We start from the raw sequence: 22764 nt of genomic DNA on the forward strand, positions 1-22764 counted from the left end.
CTTGGAGGATTGACAGGACTGAAAATCTATATTGCATGATGTGTGTATTCTCACCGTAGCCCCATAGCTGCAGGCACTGTTGCTCGTGAGTGAGGCACATGCCGTTATAGCAGTAGGCGTGGCTGTACTGGCACAAGGATCCATCCAGGAGGTACACGTTAGAGGGGCAGTATGGTGAGCCACCGGTGCAGTACTCTGGAAGGTCGCACGAGCCTGCTGCACTTCGGCACATCGTACCTGCCTGCTTCAGCTGAGAGTGCACAGAAAGCGAGGTCACATGGGTGTTCACTTATGCACATTTTCTTGTATTGTACGTTTAGATGCGGACGGGAATATATACATAACAGGACTGAGAAATCAAGAGAAGAGTACAAGGGTGAGACGAGAGAAAGAGAAAAAGGTATAAGGAGAGAGAGACAGGAAGACTAAAGAGTGATTAATTGGATGTGGAATAAAAGAAGTGAGACAGCAATAGGAAAAGAAAGAAAGAAACAAAGTATGAGTACAGTCAGAGACCTTGCAGCCTTCACAGCAAACACCGTGGGCACACTGTGCGTTCTGCCTCAGAGTGCAGTTACTGGCATGGCAGCAGTCATTTGTACATTCCTGTAGGAGGTTTAAAACACACACACACATACACACACACACACACACACACACACACACACACACACACACAAACGTAAGCCACCTCTGTTCTTTTGCTGCTGAAGCACATCACTGTGTGACCCTGTACCCACACACTCAGTCACTTAGCACAAGTCAAGTTATTCACAGTGACCTCAAGACCACATACACACATTCATATCACCAACACATCAGTCGTGGGTAGCAAACAGTGTGGTTTTTGATCGCTGTGACAAAGTAAAAAATATATATATAGTCAGAGATGATGCATGTCACTGTAGTGATGCTGAAGCAGAATGGATACTTGCAGACTGGTGACTTTTACATCCATTAGTTATATAGAGAAAGGTATATATATATATAGGGTTAGGGTTAGGGTTATATATACCAAAACACACACACGCACACAAAGGCACACACAAATATAAAACAACAGAGGTGTTGGGCAAAGTTAGCACAAGTGGCAATTTTTTTCCACAAATACAAAGGAGCAGGTGGTGAGAGACGAAGCTTGAACAAGTATAATTAACACACCCACAACAATGCATAGCAAGACCAGCGCTGGCAAATCTGTCTAGAGCTGGCATGTAGAACAGCCAGATAAGTGTGGTGTGTTGAAAGGTTGCATTTGGGTAGCTCTAACAATATGCCCATTCATTTCCCTCTAACACAGGCTGCAGGTAGCATGCAGGACGGCAATGCTAACAATAATAAATGAATATGCTTTTAGCATAATGCACAGTGTGGACAGTGAGGTGTATAGCAGACCTAAAAAAGTCCAGGTGCTTATGTATAATTAGGAATGGTTACCCGAGTCTACCTACACCAGATGGTAAACCATCCATCCATAATATGAGCCCTGACAACCTGCCAATTGCAGATTTGCAGGAAGGTGAAATTTTTCCTTTCCCCTCCACATCTCTGTCACTCATTGTGTTCCATTTTTTCCTGACTTACATTTTGAGTAAGTGCATGTCGCTTTACCATCTGCTCTCATCGTTTAAAGAAGAAAAAAAAAAACCCAAAAGTCATGAAGTGTTTTCAAATAAACAAGAGTTGCAATCAATTCAGAAATTTATATTTTTTTATCTCTCATTATGTAATTGATATTGTAATTGTATTTGTACAGAATTACACAAAATTTCACGATTAAACAAGCATAGAACTATTTAGCGTTTTCCCAAATATCTAGATAGATAGATAGATAGATAGATAGATAGATAGATAGATAGATAGATAGATAGATAGATAAAACTTTATAGTCAGATAAACAGCAACAAAATGCAGTTTAGCATCTACCAGATGTGCAAATAGTAGCATTGTGCAAATAAACAAAGTAAAATGTTAATTAGATTTTCTATATTATAAACATGCTTTGACATTTTGTGTCCATTTTTATCTATTTTGTAAGTTACCAAATCTCCTCGTAACATTAAGAATATCATGAGGACATTTGTCTAGTCCCCATGAATTTTTTAAAAGTTTTTTAGGTTGTTAGATCGAGGTTAAGATTAAAAATTGTGTAGACCTGCACTGATTCTGAACTAATAGTCATGTATGACACGTTTGCATGTTGCACTAACCTCAGGTTCTCCGCAGTCACATTCTTCCCCATCTTCTACGAAGCCGTTCCCACACCTCTTCCCACCTACCAGGTCCTTCATATTTGGCATGTTAAACAGGCACATTCCACCTCCTTTCTGGAAGTAGTTATCCAGATCCTTCTTGCTACAGTGGCTGAAGACTTTAGGAAATGGATGCCTGTTGGGCAGGTAAATTGTCACTGTAATTGCAGGAGGTTGGATAAAGAAACATAGATGGAACAAATTCAGGCAAAGCTCCCTAAGCCAGTTTTGTTTTTTCCATATGGAAACAATACAGGCTGGCCAGCATGGATTAGCCGGAAGGCTCTTACCCCGTAGCTGCTGCCATAACGCAGCCTCCCTGATCAGCCGTGGCTTCCACACAGCAACCTTCATGGTCATGGCTCATGCCAAAGTTATGGCCAATCTCATGAGCCATGGTGGCAGCTGCCCAATGGGCAGATCTGAATGATCCTGCAGGAATCATAACACTTGTGGTTAGGAAGCTTCTGCATTTCTGCAAAAGTTACAAATTCTCTCTTAGGAGGTATTTAGGTTTTAATGTGTGGTCTGGCAAAATTATTTCATGTGTGAATCAATTTTCTAATCAGTCACAACAAAACAGGTATTCGGACCATTAGGTATTTCTACATCAATCATAAGCTATTAGCAGTCGCAGAGGATGGGGCACACGCTCAGGGACCGCCAGCCACTTGGAATACGCTGTCAATGGTGATTAGGTTTGTGGAGACTACACCATATGTCTGTGCCGTTAGAGTCCATTAGAGTTAGAAAGGCTAAGGGCTGTTTAGGATTCTGGGAATGTTAGAGCTGGGGGAAACTGAGTCCCCTGGTCAATCCTATAATCATTTTGTTTTTCATTTATTTTCTTTACCAAATATGAGAACATTTGTTTAGAACCTTCGATATTACAAAATAAGCATTATTCTGTCCATGTATGTAACATATTAAGGCAATAGAACAAAAGACACAATTTCCTTGACATTTAATGTTAGGGGTAAATTAGGTTTCTGTATTTTGAATAGCATGTTTTCACTTTGTACATTTTTTCCTCTCTGTAAACATCTTTATAAGACTGCTGATAAAAAAGCATGTAATGATGTAATGTTCAAAATTTCCTTCAAAAACGAACAGACCTCAAACCTCAAGTAATAAGGCCCTCTTTGAAACATTCACTGTTTTTTTTAAGTTCCATTCTTTCACAAACATTTTTAGCATTTATATCTTGTTCCCCATGTTATAGAAGCTGAAGTAAAATTTTATCTCTCCTATTTGATTTGAGAGGAAACGGAGTGCGACGGCTTCATCATGCCTAATGCTTATAATATATATTCATTTCTGCTGAGCATACCCTCAGAGGATATAAAACAATAACAGCATATTTGTTCTTACAGATTAAAAAAAAAGTGCATTTGCAAAATTTGTCGGTTTGATTGTTTTCTTAGTCAGTAAATGACGCCTTCATCTGAATAAACATACGGGAGGAACTGGATTATATCTGGGGAAATAAAGTGTTAGACTGTTAGAAATGATTCAGACTTGTACTTGCATTAAGACTCACTTTGTATCACAGCAGTGCTCTCTCTCTCTCTCTCTCTCTCTCTCTCTAACAGTGAAATGATGATGATATTGTATCATTGATTTTATGTATAACAGCAATTCCAGTTTTGTAAGAGAACAAAGATTAATTGTTATGTGCAGCTGTAATATACATGCCCTGCCATTATAAGGCAGACCTTTAGACACCATTAAAACTCATACTGTAGTTATCTGACCTAATAGAGGGCACAGATGAAGCTTTAAAGCACATCACATATGTACCGGCCTTGAAAAACCCCTTTGCACATACATAGCACACATGAAAACAAATGTTTACAATATAGAGTACAATACAGCTCTTACACTCAACCCTGCTACAGGAAGCATCTAATATTTAAAATTCCTAATAAGCAACTATAAGAAATGTAAAAAGAAATGCAAAAGTGATCTAAAATAATAGAAATCTGTTCACTTTTTGAGAAAATATTGAACCCATCACAATACGTTAGTATTCCTCACAGCTCTTGTCTGTCACCAAGCAAGCTAATAGAGCCTATTAGAGCCTAATCAGCTGTGAGAGTGATATTGATCTTTTAATCAGACCCCATTGTGGATCAGAACCACACATCCATGTTCACACACACACACACACACACACACACACACACACACACACACACACACACACAGGATTAGAATTGTACAGTGGTACAGTTATAAAAAAAAAAGTCCATTTGCTATCTTACCACATTGATGCCACCAGAATTTTCATGACTGCACATGCCTTCAAGGGGAGCCATGCCAATAGTGGTGCCCTTGAATATCACCCCCCTTCCAGGGAAGAAGAAAAGATACATCAATACGCATTAATGGCATAATTTTATGGTCATCAGTGAGTGAAGGAAACAGTGGTGACCTAATATGAAGATTTTGTTTGCAAGGGAGCAAAAGCAAAAGAGCTACTAATCAATAATGATGCAAGAAAACAGAGAATCGAAACTGCAGGGCTGTGTATGGACGGACGTAAGCATGAATGTCAATTTTTCAGTAAATTAAATGAAAATCCAATAAGCATGAATTGCTTATCGGCGTTTAGAATCAATATGTGATGTCGAACTGTGAAACATGTTTAATAAATGATTGAATACTGTGTTGACTTTTTCTTTTGGTTGTTTCCCTTCATGGCTGATATATATTCATGGTTTTGCCACTCAGCTACTCGCTGATAGTGATGCCAGTGGGAAATATTCCCTTAATAGAGCAAAGCAGCAGCATTTTATCCCTCTAGTCAGGCCTCCTCATGTGTACGCTCAATCAGATCAATTTCCAGACACTAAATATTGCTAAAAAAATGGTAAGATAGTAAGTAAAGTGTATCTTGATATGATACGCAATTAATATAGGTTAGCAACATTCAACATTGGTTTAATAGACACATCCAATAGTTCATACATGAATATATGACAAGTTCTGTACTGATATAGATCCTTTAAATGCTCGTGACTTACGTGAGAAGTTGTGCGTTGTCGTGTTTCTTGCGGGACTTGAGCTTCTGTCTCCACTGCAGGAAAGACCAAAGTGTAGCGTTGGGTTCTTCATTGATAATGCACTGATCACGGTCTGTCCACACCTCTAGACCAATCAGAGGCACCCGGATATTCAGAGCTCTGTAAAACTGACCAATCACAACACAAAATGTAGTCAGAGACGGGTAAAACAATCAGAAAATACTTTTTTTTGAGATACTTGAAGATCCTAAATAATTATTTTATAAAATTAAATAAAAGTATAATTTTTTTTTTAATGCAGCACTGCTAGTTTGCTGGCTGTGTTTACATTTATACAATGCAAAATGATTAATTATAACTTATCAATGTGAGTAAAGTACATTTTACATAGATTTTAATAATTTCTTCATATTTGTTATTTGGTATTTCTTAATATTTGTTTCAAACCTGATGATTCAGGCTAGATTAAATTTATGGGTGTGTCGCCTTCTGTGAACACATTTTTCCACAGAAGGGATGAATTGCAAGGAAAATATGACCTTTTATACACTGGAATTAGCATCACAAATATGCTTTAATTTAAACATTGACCATATAATGCATAGCGTCTTAAATATTATTATTTTTTTATATTTTTTTTAAGCATTGTTTAAGAATTCTTTATCATTCTTAATTATTTTTTTTATGTTATATTACCAATAATAAAAAAAATACATGAAAAAAAACTAAATGTAAATGTGGCCTCAGAGTTTTGTGCATCCTGATTGAGGTTTTTGTTACATTACACGCTACTAATTAATCAGTACTAATAAATGAAATACTAGTTTTTGATATAATGCAGAATGGAATAGAATCCACCCTGGACTGCACATGTTCTTCTGCAGTCATTGTACATTTTGTACAATCTGCTGTAATTGCACATTGCACTCAATGAGCCAGTGACAGAAAACCAGAGAAATCATTCAATTAAGCAAATAATGAGGATCAAATACCTTATCAACGTAATTGGCAATTTCCATTATTCTTCGTTTCGTTTTTTCAAGGTCCTTGTTCTGCTTTCTGTACTATTGAATATTAAAAAGATATAGTTAACATTAAACAAAAATACACAAACAGAGCAAGTTACATTAAAACTACTACATAATAAAGTACATGATATAATAAAATGATGAAGAGATACTGTTGTAAAACCTGCTGTCATTTATACAAGTGGAAACACCAGTGTATAAGGAGCATTGCTTTAAATATGATGATGCTGAAAATGTGTGCTTTATTTAAATCAGTTATTGGAATGTTGTAGTGAACTTTCTCCAAATGCTCTGTAGGTATTTAATACAAATATTAGCATAAAACCTGATTATTCAAAAACACTCAGTCGACCTGGGTCTGGGGATAAAGTTTTGACATGTTCACTTGTTTCCAGTTATTTTGACCATTATGGCTGTATGTTGAGTTATTTAAAGTCAATTAAACCTTACTTGCTTGTTTGGTGTATAAAAGCCTAAACCCTTAAATCTAAACCCCTACTAATATCACATTTAAAATGTGTGCTTACTTTATCCGCAAAGTTATATGTTGCTGAACTCTTGGTATGAAATCTGCATAGCATTTTCTATTGTGTAAGCTTTAATTACTGTAGCTGTGGGTGCGGAGGGATCAGGGGCTTACCAGTGTGTTGTCAGCGACTATATAAAGCTCCATGTACTTGGTTGTGCCCCAGGCATTTCGTTTCACCTGCAAGAAGTAAGAGGACTCAAGGTTAAAACAATTACTGCAGCTACTTCTTTTACTTGAAAACATCCGCCTTGCCATATAATGCCATTTTAAAATGCATTATTATGTTCATTAAACATATTAAAGATAAAAAAAAAGTCAATGGGTTTATGTAGAGACCAGCATGTGGCTGTATTTAATTACCACATTTGGGTACAAAGCACATATCGCCTGCAGCAAGAGAGAATGTTTAAATTTCAAAAGCGAGGATATTAAAATTTTCACAGCACCCATGGACATCATATTATCCTTCTGCATGCTCTGACCCAATAATCCATCTAACTTCAATGAAGTGCATTTTCAATAACCTACTGTTCTTTATAAAATGCAATAAAAAAAAAACCTATTTCAGACTTTCATCATTTGTTTTGCTCTACTCTGTCACCTTACATGACTTAATTAATTGAGCCTACAATGACAAATTAATTTGTTCTAATAGAACAACCATAGAACGATAATAATAGAAAATAGATTTATTCCACAATGAGTTGTTTTTAGTTTACCAGACCCATTGTTCTGCAATGTTTTTGGTATAGTTGGTATCCTTATAATGAGTGTACTAAGTATACCAACTATTAATGAGTTATACTATTTATAAGTCTTACAGATTGTATTAAATGGGTTTCAAATGATAGTAGTCAGTCTCTTTTCCCAAATATTAAGCTCCCATTGAACAAGTCTATTTGTCAAATTAAAGCTAAATACAGTTTTGCTAAAACAAGGAAATGTACAGGTAATTTAGGAATAACGTCAAACTCAACAGCATGGACGAGGATTACTCCACCACCAGCAAGTGCAGATGTTCTTGTTACTAATCTTTTGCCAGAAATACACTTCAAACATAGAGAAATATTTGACAATGCTGTGACCTTAGTGGTGTTTTGAATCTGCTGGTTACTACTTCTTCAGATATTGTGCTCACAAAAATCTTGAATCTCAGAAAAACACATGAACAGACAGATCCATGAGCAGACACATGGATGAATGCTTGGTAAAAAACAGATGGCAAAAATTGTAGCCAGCCAAGAATGAGCTTTGATTTCTTTAACATAAGTAAATATGGGTAAGTAAAATCTCTGCATAACAAACAGGGAGGAAGAAACTAAAAACATTTATGCATTTGACTTTGCTGTGGCATTAATCCTGTTTGGATCAATTCCAAAATCTAATCAGTTTATTTGTTTGTTAAAAGAATTCATTGGTACAAATTTGTAAAAATCTTACATAAATTCACACACTCGGTTGCATTGAAATAAAAAATCTAATAGCTTCAATCGATAAATGTGGCAGCAAAGTATGTGCCTAATACATTCAAATTGCTGATTAATACAAATCATATGAAAGATTTTTAATAATAATTTAAGGTGGTTCATAAAATTTTTGCTTTACACCAAAAGGGTCTCTAAATGCAAAAAAAGTCTAAGAACCACCAATTTAAGCAAAAACCCCAAACATTATATTTTTACAGTGATTATGCAAAACAGCATCTTTGAAAAAAAGGAAAAACAAGTGAAAATAACTAAAACAAGTTCTCTTTGCAAATGCGAACCAAAACAATGTGATTTTTATTTCCTACCCTTTGTCCGTATTTTACCTGAACACCTGCAGCAGAACTGAATGTATTTGTACGATTGATTTTTATTTTACACTGAATGTAATTACAGATGCAATACAGGTAAATTTGGTATTTTAAAGTAAATATTACAGAATAATTGCTTCAAAAGCTAAAGCAAAATAAAGTGTTAATTATCTAGCAATGCTCACTTTAAAAAAAAATAAAAAAGGCTAAAAATGAACAAAAAATCTAGTGTGAGGAGGCCTGGGGTGTAGTCAGAATTCCAATTTATCTCAAAGGTGTTTAACAAGGATGATGTCAGATTTCTATTGTCAGCCAGACAAAGTCTTCCACTCCAACATGTGAACCATATCTTCATGAAGCTTGCTTTGTGCACAGGGGCATTGTCATGCAGTTATGGGTCGCCTAGGTCAACAGTTTTGTGGCAAAAATTTGGGGAAGAACCACATACTGCTGTAAAATTCAGGTGTCAATACTTTTGTCCATACATTGTATATGAAGCATTTTATTCAGATGAAGCTTTTCTACTAATTGAGATGTCTAGAAATACAGTGAATGCAGGAAAACCATTTCTTCCAATGAAATATACTGTACAATAGTCTAAAATAACTGTTACAGAAAGTTGGTCAAAAGAAAAGTAAATGCTGTCATTTTCCCTGCAGCATTCAAATAGCTGAGCTCATTGTTATTGATAGCATTTGTTTTTCTCCACTAATCACTGATTCTGTCCTGCCCTCCCACAGCATCATGGAGATAAGGCTGTTTTCACTGAGATGCCGTGAAAAGTGTCCACTCATCTCAAAGCCTCAATGAGGCAGCCGGAGCTACTTATTTAAGGCAGTGCAAAATGGAGGGAGTTTGTTAAAAAACCTTTCTCATAAGAGTGGATTGAAAGATGCAATTAGCCTGATTTGCATGCCAGAGTCACTAATTCAAGCTCTGAATATTGAAGTACATTTTGATGAATCTTCTCAAATAGGCATTAAAATTAAAACTGCTCTTATTTACAAGCAGGAGCCAGTCTGGAATGAGACTTTTGGAAATGTATCATTCACAAGCAGATATCATTTATTTATTTATTTTTTTCTCATCAACATCACAGAATACCAGTGTAAAAAAAATATAATCAGGGTTTTGCAAATGAGATATCGCTTTCCTGTGGTTTCACTGTGCCAACAGACCAAAGCACTGTTCATTAACTCAAAATGTCTTCATCATAATGTCATATTTGCTTTTCTCAACAGGGCATAAATGACTTTATATGATATTAAAGATTGGATTGAAAACGGGATATCAAAGCCATTTTGATTAGCTAGTAATGAAGACAAAGGCACCGGGTCCATTCGGCTTCCTTGATTATGTATAACCTTGCTTTTCTTCGTTAAAAAAAAAAAAAAAAACACATCAAAAGCTTTAGCTCCCCAAACAGGAGATGGGATTAGTGTTTAAGCTGCCCAAAAAGGACAAACACATAACAGATGTGAGCAGATTAACTCTCACACTTATCAATAACCCCTCAGGCTCTTCATCAGTTTTAATGGTTCAATTGGGATTAAGTGCTGTAAGTTTTTCCTGCCTATAAAGTTCCTATAAAATCACCTGGAATGGCTGAAGTGATTTGCAAAGCAGGTGGCTCAACTTCTCACTACAAACAAAATTTTCTGGTTCATGAGCAGCTCAGATTTTTAAGTAAGAACATAACCATGGCAGAACAAAGAGTATGAATTGACTGCGGTTTGGCTTGGCTGCATCTTTGACTACATTACATGGGAAGCCACTCAGCATGACAGAGAATATCAAGTTCTTACTACGATAATGATAAAATGACTCATTGTTATGAGTATAAAGACACTGACAGATGCATTATGTTGAGATAAGCATTTTAGGCAATTGAATGCTTAGGGGTTTTGTCCTGAAATTGCAGTTTTCCAACATATTTGCTTTCAAGACTCTTCTTATATACGTGTGTCGGTAAATACGCGCGTGTCCAGAATAAACAAAAAGATCATAAAAATGGAGCAACAAAGATCTTAGCAAGTGAACATATCTTAAATCTAGATGTCCTTATTTATTTGAGGATTTGTATTTTCTTATGTTATGCTGTGGACCTTGCGGCTGGGACCGGCTCAGAAAGTAGTGTCAGTTGAAAGATGCAATAATTCTAATATGTTATTGTTTCTATAGTAACACTGGGAATTGCCTGATGGACAATCCAAAAATATATTTAATGGATTTAAATCAGCATATGCAGTTAACCATATGGTGGAAAAATGTATTTGGTATTTTAGACTCATTTGGTCAGAACCCAGCCATTAGGGTTGCACAAGCCGGTGCACTCTTAGTTCCGGTCCCAATCCCGTAAAAAATGGGAAGGATTGCGTTAGAAAGGTCATCTAGCGTAAACCACGTGCCAAATCAAATATGCGGATCACGAATCAGAAATGTGATGGTTGTTACCAACAACCATCACATGTATTGTTAGCCAACAAGGTACCGGTGGAAATTGGGCTACTGTTGGCTAAAGGAGGAGAAGGAGAGGAGGAAGACGTCTACAGAGACAGCAGGAAAAGGAGAAGTGTAGGACAGTGAAGGTTCGGGTTGGCACTTTAAATGTTGGTACTATGACTGGTAAAGGGAGAGAGGTAGCTGATATGATGGAGAGGAGAAAAGTAGATATGTTGTGTGTTCAGGAGACCAAGTGGAGAGGGAGCAAGACCAGGGACATAGGAGGTGGGTTTAAACTGTTCTCTTTTGGTGTGGATGGAAAGAGAAATAGTGAAGGGGTGATTCTGAAAGAAGAGTTAAAAGGATGAAAATAGCAGTGGTAAATACTTATTTTAAGAAGATGGAGGATCATAGGGTGACGTATAAGAGTGGAGGAAGGTGCCCACATGTGGACTATGTTGTATGCAGGAGATGCAACCTGAAGGAGATTGGAGACTGTAAGGTGTTGGAAGGGGACAGTGTAGCTAGACGGCATCAGATGGTGGTCTGTAGAATGGTTTTAGAGGTGAAGAAGAAGAGAAGTAGAGTGAGGACTAAGAGAAGAAAAAAATGGTGGAAACTGAAAGAGAAAGACTGTAGTGTATGATTCAGGGAAGAGGTCAGACAGGGGCTCGGTGGTGGTGAAGAGGTGCTGGATGATTGGGCAACTACTGCAGAAGTGATAAGTGAGACAACTAGAAAGAGAAAGAAAGACAAAGAGACGTGGTGGTGGAATAAGGAAGTGCAGGAGAGCATAAGGAGAAAGAGGTTGGCAAAACAGAATTGGGATAGACAGAGTGATGAGAAAAGTAGGCAGAAGTACTAGGAGATGCGGCAGCAGCTAAAGAGGGATGTGGCGAAAGCCAAGGAAAAGGCATATGAGGAGCTGTATGAGGAGTTGGACACTAAGGAAGGAGAAAAGGGTTTGTACCAATTGGCCAGGCAGAGGGACTGAGCTGGGAAGGATGTGCTGCAAGTTAGAGCAATAAAGGATGGAGATGGAAATGTGTTGACTAGTGAGGAGAGCGTGTTGAGAAGATGGAGGGAGTATTTTGAGCAGCTGATGAATGAGGAAAATGAGAGAGAGAGAAGGCTGGATGGTGTAGAGATTGTGAAGCAGGAAGTGGATAGGAATAATAAGGAGGAAGTGAAAGCAGCGATTAAGAGGATGAAGAGTGGAAAGTCGGTTGGACCAGATGACATACCGTAAAAGCATGGAGATGTTTAGGAGAGATGGCAGTGGACTTTTCAACAAGATTGTTCAACAATATTTTGGAAGGTGAAAGGATGCCTGAGGAATGGAGAAGGAGTGTGCTGGTACAGATCTTTAAGAATAAGGGAGATGTGCAGACCTGCATTAACTACAGGGGAATAAAGTTGATCAGTCACACCCAGAGGTTATGGGAAAGAGTAGTGGAAGCCAGGCTGAGAGAAGAGGTGACCATCTGTGAGCAACAGTATGGTTTCATGCCGAGGAAAAGCACCACAAACGCATCATTTGCTTTAAGAAGGTTGATGGAGAAGTATAGAGAAGGTCAGAAGAAGTTGCAATGTGTGTTTGTGGATTTAAAGAAAGTGTACGACAGGGTGCCGAGAGAGGAGTTGTAGTACTGTATGAGGAAGTCAAATGTGTCAGAGAAGTATGTGAGGGTGGTGCAGGACATGTATGAGGACAGTGTGACAGCAGTGAAGTGTGCGGTAGGAATGACAGACTGGTTCAAGGTGGAGGTTGGACTGCATTATGGACCGGATCTGAGACCTTTTCCTGTTTGCATTGGTGATGGACAGGTTGACGGACAAGGTCAGACAGGAGTCTCTGTGAACTATGATGTTTGCGGATGATATTGTAATTTGTGGTGTGAGTAGTGAGCAGGTTGAGAAGAGCCTGGAGAGGTGGAGGTACATGCTGGAGAGAAGGGGAATGAAAGTCAGTAGGGGTAAGACAGAGTACATGTGTGTGAATGAGAGGGAGGGCAGTGGAGTGGTGTGGTTGCAAAGAGAAGAGGGCGAGAAGGTGGATGAGTTCAGGTACCTGGGGTCATACAGTGCAAAGTAATGGATAGTGTGTTAGAGAAGTAAAGAAAGGAGTGCAGGCAGGGTGGAGAAGAGTGGCAGGAGTGATTTGTAATTCTGCAAGAGTGAAAGGGAAAGTTTATAGGACTGTGGTGAGACCTGCGATGTTGTATGGTTTAGACAGTGACATTGAGTAAAAGACAGGAGGTGGAGCTGGAGGTAGCAGAGCTGAAGATGTGGAGGTTTTCGTTGGGAGTGACGAGGATAGAATTAGAAACGAGTTTATTAGAGGGACAGCGCATGTAGGATGTTTTGGAGACAAGGTGAGGGAGGTGAGATTTAGATGATTTGGATGTGCAGAGGAGGGACATGGGGTATATCAGTAGGAGAATGCTGAGGATGGAGCCACCAGGAAGGAGGAAGAGAGGAAGGTCAGGGAGGAGATTTATGGATGCAGTGAGGGAAGAAATGCAGGTAGTTGTGAAAAGAGGCAGATGTAGAGGACAGGGGGGTATGAAGACGGATGATCCGCTGTGGCGACCCCTAATGGGAGCAGCCGAAAGAAGAAGAAGAAGAAGTCTCATTTGGTCAGAACTTTGAAAGACAAAAAAGTCAAATACTTGCAGCTTCTCAATAACATAAACTTCAACTTCAAGAAATAAAAACTACAATTTGGTATCGGAAAAAGACAAATAAAACACTTCAAGGTATGCTGCTCTTGGAGAATAATAAAATTCATAGTAGTAAGCTTAGAATATGTAACCCAATGTCCAGAAATAATCTGTAATAATATTTGATTTATAATAAGCTCAAAATATGACATTTATTCAAGACCTTGGCACTTGCTAATTTAATTGTTGCATAATAAAATACTTTTCATGAAAAAAAAAGTGTGTTTGCTAACTGACCCTTTGATGCAAAGGTTTAAAGAGGCCACTGAGAAGGCTTTTATGTCCAGTTTCATGACCGTGTCCACATGTGCCACCTGTAATTGGTAGGTCATCTGTGTGATAGAAGGTGTGATGGAGAATCTCCTGCCCTTCCACTGGCTCTAAGTAGTAAGTGTCACTGGAGTTCAGTACAATGAGGCCCCTGGGAAAGGAATTAAGAACAGGATGTCAAAATACAGACAGCAATCATTCACATTACAGACATCACTTTAGGTAATTTGCATATATATTTTTTTTAATTATCATTAAATATCATCAGAGGGCTCCTGAAGGCTCTAATGGTTCTGAGAATTTTTGCCTTCATACAAAATAACAGTAATTAAAAGTACAGTAACTAGTAGCCTTGATAGGACTGTAATTGCTGGTTGTGACACTCAATTTGGTGTTTAATTGTGGCGGATTTTGCCTCACAAAAGCCCTACCTTTACATACACACACACACACACACACACACACACACACACAGACACACACACACTCAAGCAAACACACGGTGTAATAAGGGGCAGTGTAATAAGTGAGTCTTTTGTCTGGCATCAGTGTGACTGCTTGGCGACGAGTGAAGCGGCTGCACTGTAATGGTTGCTTCTCTTTTCTAATCATGGAAAAAGCCACTCATGAACCAACATGAAGTGTAGCAACAATGGGCCTCATTTGTCGAACTGGATGAGAACTAATTTTAAATTGTTCACAGGAGCATTTACGTAAGAAACCCAAAAAAAGGTGTTCATTAAAATCCTGTTAGCTATGGCATGGTTGGGTATCCTTTAAGACCTCCGGCGTGTGTGTACATTTACACAGAAAAAATGTATTTGCTGAGCAGATTCAAGTCATATATTAAGCATAAACATTTCTGGTTCAAATAGCTCATTTATTATTATCCCACACCCCAATGTAAGAAAACGTTTGTGAAACTCTGTCATTGCTTGTTATTAGCAGTTTTTAAAGAAATATTACAAATAAAAAAAATTAAAGGAAGCAAACAACCAGTCATTAAATTAAGATGAATGAAATGCTGCAGTAAAAAAGAGCAATCAAGCTGAGCTTGAAAACCTTACATGCTATAAGGATGACATGCTAAAATAATATATTTTAAACTTCATATCTATTCAGCAACAAGTAAAAACATCCAGAAATCTTCAGCATTCTGCAATTCTGTTGTTTGCTCTTTGTTGAAGACAAATTCTGTTTATGCTTCAAGGCTTAAACTTATTACTGGAATGGCAGCTGCTGTCCTTAAGCAGATGCCAAAGCCACGAAAAAAGTGCGGAATTATTCTGAATATGTGCGTGATTTAGATTCTGATCACTGAGGCCTTGGGGTAGTTCTGCTTCACTGTGAATTGCCCTGGCGTGACCTTATTATGCTTTAAAACATACTTCTGTTTCAGATATAAAAAATGCTAGGAATATATGTTACAATTTTTACTGTCACAGGACAAGAAACTTGTTTAATACATGCTTATCTTTCTGAACTCCAGTGCTGTCAGTGGTGTGACAGCGAATAAACCAGCAACATCATGACAATACTTGATCGTATTTACGAAGAAACGCTATAGCGTGCATACGTGTTATAACTACTGAAGGCTTTGATATTATCTATTATTGTTTTATCTTTAATTGGAACAAAAAACGTTGCAATATCTGTTAAGACAGGCTCCTGGGGTTTGCATTTAATAACACTGTCATTTTGATATGACTATCATGCATGTTCTAATATTCTGAAAATTGTCGAGAACAAGAGCAAATGTCTGATGATTGATGATTCCCATAGCGAGTGTCTTTCATCACTGCGAACAACCGCTGCATTTAAAGCGTACAACTTTAAGCACTTTAAGCTTTCTGATAGATTTTGATGTATATAGTTCATGACTATGTCAATTCCGGGGCATTATCTCTAAGCAGGAAATAGCTGCTTTCTTAAACACGGTTTCAAGCTCGGTTTAATTTCACCTGAGCTTTTGGAGGCAAACAATCAGCAGGGTGCTTTCAGTACTTTTATTGCACCATGGTTTCGCCCACGTTATGTTTCTCTGGGTTTTTGACTATACAATGACCTTGCTCTTTTCTGCTGCTCTCTTACACACTCAGACATTTTTATTGGGAAGACTATATTAATATTGAGTAGACCCAGTATTCATACCCCATTTTCAGCCTCAATTCCTCATGGCATGTATTCCACAAGATTTTTAGAAACATTCCTTTGGCCAATATTGACATTATTGTGTCATGCCATTCCTGCACATTTTCCAGGTGCACGTTCATGCAGCGAATCTTTTATTGAATACACTTAACTCATATGTTCGTGAAACTAGTTTAAGATGACTTTTTTTTGTACAATACTGGATGCAACCATGGGGCAAGAAAGTCACCGTAAAGGTATGCACATGGTGAACATCAACAAGCAGTTTGGGTCCATGGATTCATGCCCTAGCATCTGCCTCAGCAGAAACTGAGGTTTCAGCCAGGCAACACTGTCCCAGTCTTCAACTGTCCAGTTTTGGTTAGCCTGTGCCCACTATAGCCTCATCGTTCTGTTCTTCCTGCTCGCTACATGTGCACAGAGTGATTACCGGTGTTACTGTAGCCTTTCTGTCACCTCAAACCAGCAAGGCCATTTTCTGTTGACCTCTGTAACGACAACAAAGCGTTTTGTCCACTGAACTGTAACTCCTGTTATTTTCTTTATTGCATCACTCTGTGTAAATTCTGATTATATTTAATGTAATGAATGACTAGACGTGAAGATGGTCCCAATAAAGTGCTTAGTGAGTATATATATATATATATATATATATATATATATATATATATATATATATATATATATATATATATATATACACACATTTATACGTATATATATACATGTGGGGCAACTGCTTATAGAAAAAAACCTCCAAATTAATGTTTATAATAGCATAAGTATATTTTATTTGATACTGAATCTGACTCATGATGCTGAATCCGTTTTAATGTAGATTTGTTTGTGAATTTTTAGTGAATCTGTACAAACTAATTATGCAATTTTATATTTATATGTACATATTCAAGATGATTTATATAAAAATAAAATTTTCATTTAAGTCCATAACATATCTTTATGTTCTAGAAATTCATTTATCTTTACATGAACCTAAATAATTAGGCCTATACACAATATGTAAAGATGAAAATAAGAGAAATAACCATAAGCAGGCAGAATGCATTCTCTCTCTCTCTCTCTCTCTCTCTCTCTCTCTCTCTCTCTCACACACACACACACACACACACACACATGAAAACAATAAATAAAAACACAGTCACATCCATTATAGCAACACAACACATAAGAGTTAATGCATTTTCTATTCCATTAGCTAGTGCTACTTACCTGAAACACAATAATAAATAAATTGAACTCATTGTGGCCTTGTTTTGACCCAGGATAATTAAATTACATAAAGCTTGCAGCTCATACCTCACTCCAGAGCATGTGCTTAGAGCAACCCAAGAAGAAGAATGGTCCCTCACACTTCCATGATAGAAGCAATGCTGATCCTAAAAAAGAGAGAAAATGAGTCAAAAAAAAAAAAAGAAGACAGCATTATGAATTATGGATAGAATTCAAATCAAGGCTACATAAATCAGTCAAGACTGGGGTCCCAAAAAGAGATCCTGGTGAACCAACTTAATGCATGGTTTGGTGTTTTATTCCTGCTTAAAAGCAGCCCCAATTGTGTGAGTTATAAATCAAACTGGAATTTCAAGCGGATTTTTTCCATGGAGACGCTTATTCTGTCTCAAAAGTCAAAGCATCATCCTTTACCCATTTTAGGTAAAATCCCTCACAATAATTATTCTCTTGAGTCTTTTACCAACATTTGGGAAATAATGGCACCACCTTAATTTTCTGAAACAGATCCAGATTGTGCTTGGGCGTCAGTCCGGCTATTTAAAGGGCTCGTTCAAATGAATAGACCGTGAAATTAGCTCATTTATTTGAACAGAGAGGAAGCAAGGCGGGACACTCATGCACAGCGGACACACAAATCAATTGTCACTGGAGACATGGGCTGACAATAGGAGCTGCTAAAATCTCATTGGCTGTTCTGTAACTGGCAGGAATGTATCAGGTTAATGCCCTGGCTGCAGGTGCACTTTTAATCAAAATGGTTCTGACAGGATTCCAGTTGGGGTTTTGGACGGGGCTTTTCAAGTGCTATTTTGGACGATTTGTGCTTGTAATAGTTTTAATAATACTAAAGTACTTTTTAAAGAGAGCCACTCACATACTGGCATGACAATGTCTCTTTTGCCTTCTATGTAAAAGATAAATCAAACAAAAACGAAAGTTCGCTTTAAGCAATATACATAGTTTTTTCATTGCTAAGGAATAATCGATAAGAAAAATCAATTCTGTGTATGTTTGCAGAATATGTAATAAACATTTAATAAGATACATAAAAATCTGTGGCATTTTTAGCAGTTCCAATATTTAAATTTTAATACAGGCATACAAATTAATTGAGAAATCAATAAAAATGGAGTAGAAATTTGAAGATTATAGATATGTCTTGACATTGACATTAACATTCACAAATATTAGATTTAACATTTTGGCAGAGTAGCTGTCCTTTTACTTATAGTAGTTTCTCTCTACTTTTGGGGCTGCACATAATTGAACATTTAGTGCATTTATTGCATTTAGTGGGTCTTTATTGTATAATTTTATATATATATATATATATATATATATATATATATATATATATATATATATATATATATATATATATATATATATATATATAAGATTCATGAAAAAAAAATCTGTGCATCCTCATGGTAGAAAAACAAACACACAGTGACAAAAATACCTAATGAATAAAGTGTAGGCTTTTATGTGAGGCTGCATTGGTAAAGTGCCTGACAGCTACAACCACAAGGTCACAGACTCTGAATGGCCAGTAACAGTATGCTTAGTAAAGCACAGAACGAGAGTAGGGAAGATATTATCAAACTTCCAATTTCCTCGCCTAAAGGTGCTGGATAAACCTGCCAATGTTCGGCACAGGTTGTGAATCTAAATGCGTTGTTAAGCCACAATTCAGAGTTACTTCATTAGATAGTTTTTTTTTGCAAATGCAACTGAATTGCAAGCTAAATTACTCGGTAGTTGAGTATCGTATTATCTAATTGAAAATCAAGTGAGATTTAAACACAGATTTGCTTTGAGGTTTGTAGACTTCGATACACCAACACCACATAACCATTAACGAGAGGGGGAAATGACTAAAAACGATGCATGCAGCATGATTATTTTCCGTTTGAGTTACAGATTAGATAAATCAAGGGCTGCTGCAGCTGTCATGTTTGTCTTATAAACTTTTTATCCCTCTTTTTTAGAGACACCCCGTTGACAAGCTCAAAATGATTCAAATCAGCGACACATTCCAATTAGAAGCACTAAATTAGAATTGCCACGTGTTTAATGTGGATGATATTTTCTTTAAAAAAAAAAAATGGACCCAAGCCCTTTTACAAAAAGAAGGGCAGTGGCTAGCACCGGAAAGACTGAAATTAGCAGCTGCAATTCCTCCCCAGCTTCCTCTAACAGCTAAAACAGATGTGTCTTTATAAAGAGACAGTGATGTACACAGGAACACACTCAATATGAAATAATGACTGCTAAAGGTGGACCATTAAGATCCTCTCATGATTTATGCCAGTAAATTAGAAGGGCTTTGAACGGGCTTTAATAAGTACACCTGACATATGCTATATCTCAGTCCTGCTAATGAGTGACTATGTCATAACAATATAATCTACCACATGCAAGATTCACATTCATTTTCTTTGATGTATGACTTTTTCATTAGCATTTCCAATGCAAGAACATTTTTGTCAAAATCTGGCTCTTATTTAGTATAAAGTTCTTACGAATAACTTAAAAAAGCAATACCTTTAATAATCTTGTCTCTCGAAAGACAAAAAGAGAACGTTTTTCTTTCAACTCACTGCAATATACATTTAAACATGTAAGGGATTAGTACTAAAGGATGAGTTACTGTATTTCCTGGACTATAAGCCGCTACTTTTTTCCCACGCTTTGAACCCTGTTGCTTAAAGAATGAAGCGGCTAATTTATGGGTTTTTCCCGGTTTCACAAGCCTCAAGCCAAAAAACGGAGCCCCATAACACTAGACCAATGAAATTGCGGAACAGGTTCAGGTGAACCAATGAAACTCTTTATATTAAATCAGATGCACTCCCACTGAATCAGACCGCACCACATCATAAATATAGATGAGGTTCCTCTAACGTTTGATCTGCCGCTCATTTGGACTGGCAACAGGAAATGCGAATCATTCGTCACGCTGAAAACAACCGGGCATGAAAAAACGCACTTCACCTGTGTTCTGAGCTGCACGGCATCAGGAGAAAAGCTTCATTGATGGTGATTTTTAAACGCACGACGATGCCAAAAGAAAAACTCCCGAAAGAAATAGTTGTAAAAGGAAGGAGGAAGACAGTGAACAATGACTTTCTTGGTAGGCTACTGTTTAGATACAAGCCGTGTAACAGACACGTCATGTCTTTAATTAAAGCCTGTGTAAAGTTTATTAGTTTCAATGTAGACACCTGCAGCTTATAGACAGGTGCGGCTTATTTATGTTCAAAATAAAAATCTTTGTAAAATTCAGTGGGTGCGGCTTATATTTGGCTGCGTTTAATAGTCCGGAAATTACGGTAGGTGTTATTTTTTTTCCCCATTCCTTGTATTCTCTGTGAAAGCATAATGAATTTATAGTCAGTAACAATAATAATCAGTGTGATAAATGAGGCAACTCTTATACTAATCTTTCTTCTGTTTGTAGCCTCATTCTTTAGGGACTTTTTTAACCTTTTTAAAACATCAGCTAATAAAGAATTTTCAGAGCATTTATATATGAGTAATTGCACTATATAAAAATGTTTGATACTTTCACCATTCAAACACAAACACACAGGAAGTTAATCTCTAAGATCGTTCAAATTAATCAGAAAACAAAAGGAAATCTGATTTACTAGAAGACTCTGTGCATATTTTCTACAATATCACCAGGCTAATGTCAGGATTTTAGACATAAACCCTGTTTCCCTTTGGCCACTGCACCTCACTGAACTAGGTCACATGACTGTTTATGCAAGTGATTCATGTTGAAGTTAATTGGCACTTGTATATGGTTTCACTGTTCACTCACACATACTTGTCTTTCGTTTATTGTTAATGGTTCTTAATAATTCTTATTATATTATTGCTACTCGCATTCGGGTGTGTTTAGTCTTATGGTGTTTTTTATTTTGTATGTTTGCAGTTTGAGTGTGTGCTTTATTAATATTTCTGTCTGCACTTGCATTCGCTTCCCATGTCTTACATGGCAGCAAAGAGCAATAATGCAGCCATGACTGATGACATATTGCATAGCCCTCAATTTCACCCAGCAAATCAAAACAAAATAGGAAGTAAGGAAAGGAGTGAAAAGAAACATAATTGTAAAGCAGTTCATTTTAGGTTAAAGTATTAATTTTTTTTCTGCTTTAAATCAAAGCTTATGAACAATTTCCTGTGCAACAGGAATCTGTCCATAGCAAAAAGCAAAATGCAGAGCTGAATTCTTTGCTCATAGATATAAGAAATATGTCAATATGGCTGTTTGGTATAAGATTGAAATGCTTAAAACTGGAGAAATATACAGGCAGGCATTTTATTGCACATTCCTGATATTTTGTCTAGTGATTTAGAAATAGTGATCAGTTGAATATACTGTGGCGATGAATCTGAATACACAGACTGTTTCTACTGTGCTGAGATCTTTGCAATGGCAGAGGGGCAGGATGTGAGCATGATGCCCTATGCACTTTGCATCACTTTCTCATCTTAATTGAATCTGAGTTCACACCAGCATATGACAGGAAGATAGTAGCTCGCACCTTTCTGCAAAAGTGTGCAATAAACTGGCCCAAATAAAACTGCAATGTGCAGCAAAAAGAGATACCTAGAAATAGGGAGTGACAAAAGATGCTGCCTCTTTGAACTGTGTGTTTTTGAAGTTAAAAAGATGTTTTCAGCAAAGTAGGTTGCCCTTTGTGCCAGTTAGCATTCATGGCTGATATGTGACTATGAGTGAGTGTGTGTGTGTGTGTGTGTGTGTGTGTGTGTGTGTGTGTGTACTTGTGAACGAAGAGCACGGGATTTTGTTTTCCAGCTAAACGGAAAAAACATACCATCATGTGGCCTAGCATGTGAGAATGTAAAAAAAAAAAAAAAAAGAAAAGAGAGAAAAAGGCTGTAAATATTGCTTACAGTGTGACTGCTAGTGAAGGTAACCGGCCGGCTGTCTTCATAGTGAGTCGCTGTGAAGTCTTTAGCCAAAAGTTCCCTAAAACACACACACACACACACACACACACACACACACACACACACACACACACACACACACACAGACAATAAAGACAAATGTTTAATTTTGACTCAAAGCATTGACACTGAAAGCATTGCCAATATATATCACTGTGTTCATTTCCTCTGGTGAAACAGCTGTATCACTCACTATCTTGTTGAACATATTTCTTGTACAGCAGATGGCCAAGTAAGTTGCAGATTAATCTAAAGAGGTCTCTCAGCAACCCCATGTGATTTTCATCCAGACCCTTAGCTGGAGT

The 22764-nt window shown here is 37.3% G+C and overlaps 1 protein-coding gene across 1 annotated transcript in view; it reads right to left on the minus strand.

The window, feature by feature from the left end:
• The window catches only part of adam19a (ADAM metallopeptidase domain 19a), an 82441-nt gene that overhangs the window by 18651 nt on the left and 41026 nt on the right, over window positions 1-22764 (minus strand). The window contains 12 exon segments of the mRNA XM_046851635.1: window positions 55-250; window positions 517-606; window positions 2211-2388; window positions 2543-2660; window positions 2663-2684; window positions 4517-4601; window positions 5279-5445; window positions 6271-6342; window positions 6947-7012; window positions 14033-14216; window positions 17534-17613; window positions 22403-22478. Coding sequence (XP_046707591.1) covers window positions 55-250; window positions 517-606; window positions 2211-2388; window positions 2543-2660; window positions 2663-2684; window positions 4517-4601; window positions 5279-5445; window positions 6271-6342; window positions 6947-7012; window positions 14033-14216; window positions 17534-17613; window positions 22403-22478 — 1334 coding nt within the window.

This window comes from Silurus meridionalis, chromosome 6 (genome assembly GCF_014805685.1).
Source record: "Silurus meridionalis isolate SWU-2019-XX chromosome 6, ASM1480568v1, whole genome shotgun sequence".
In the NCBI taxonomy this organism is placed as follows: domain Eukaryota; kingdom Metazoa; phylum Chordata; class Actinopteri; order Siluriformes; family Siluridae; genus Silurus; species Silurus meridionalis.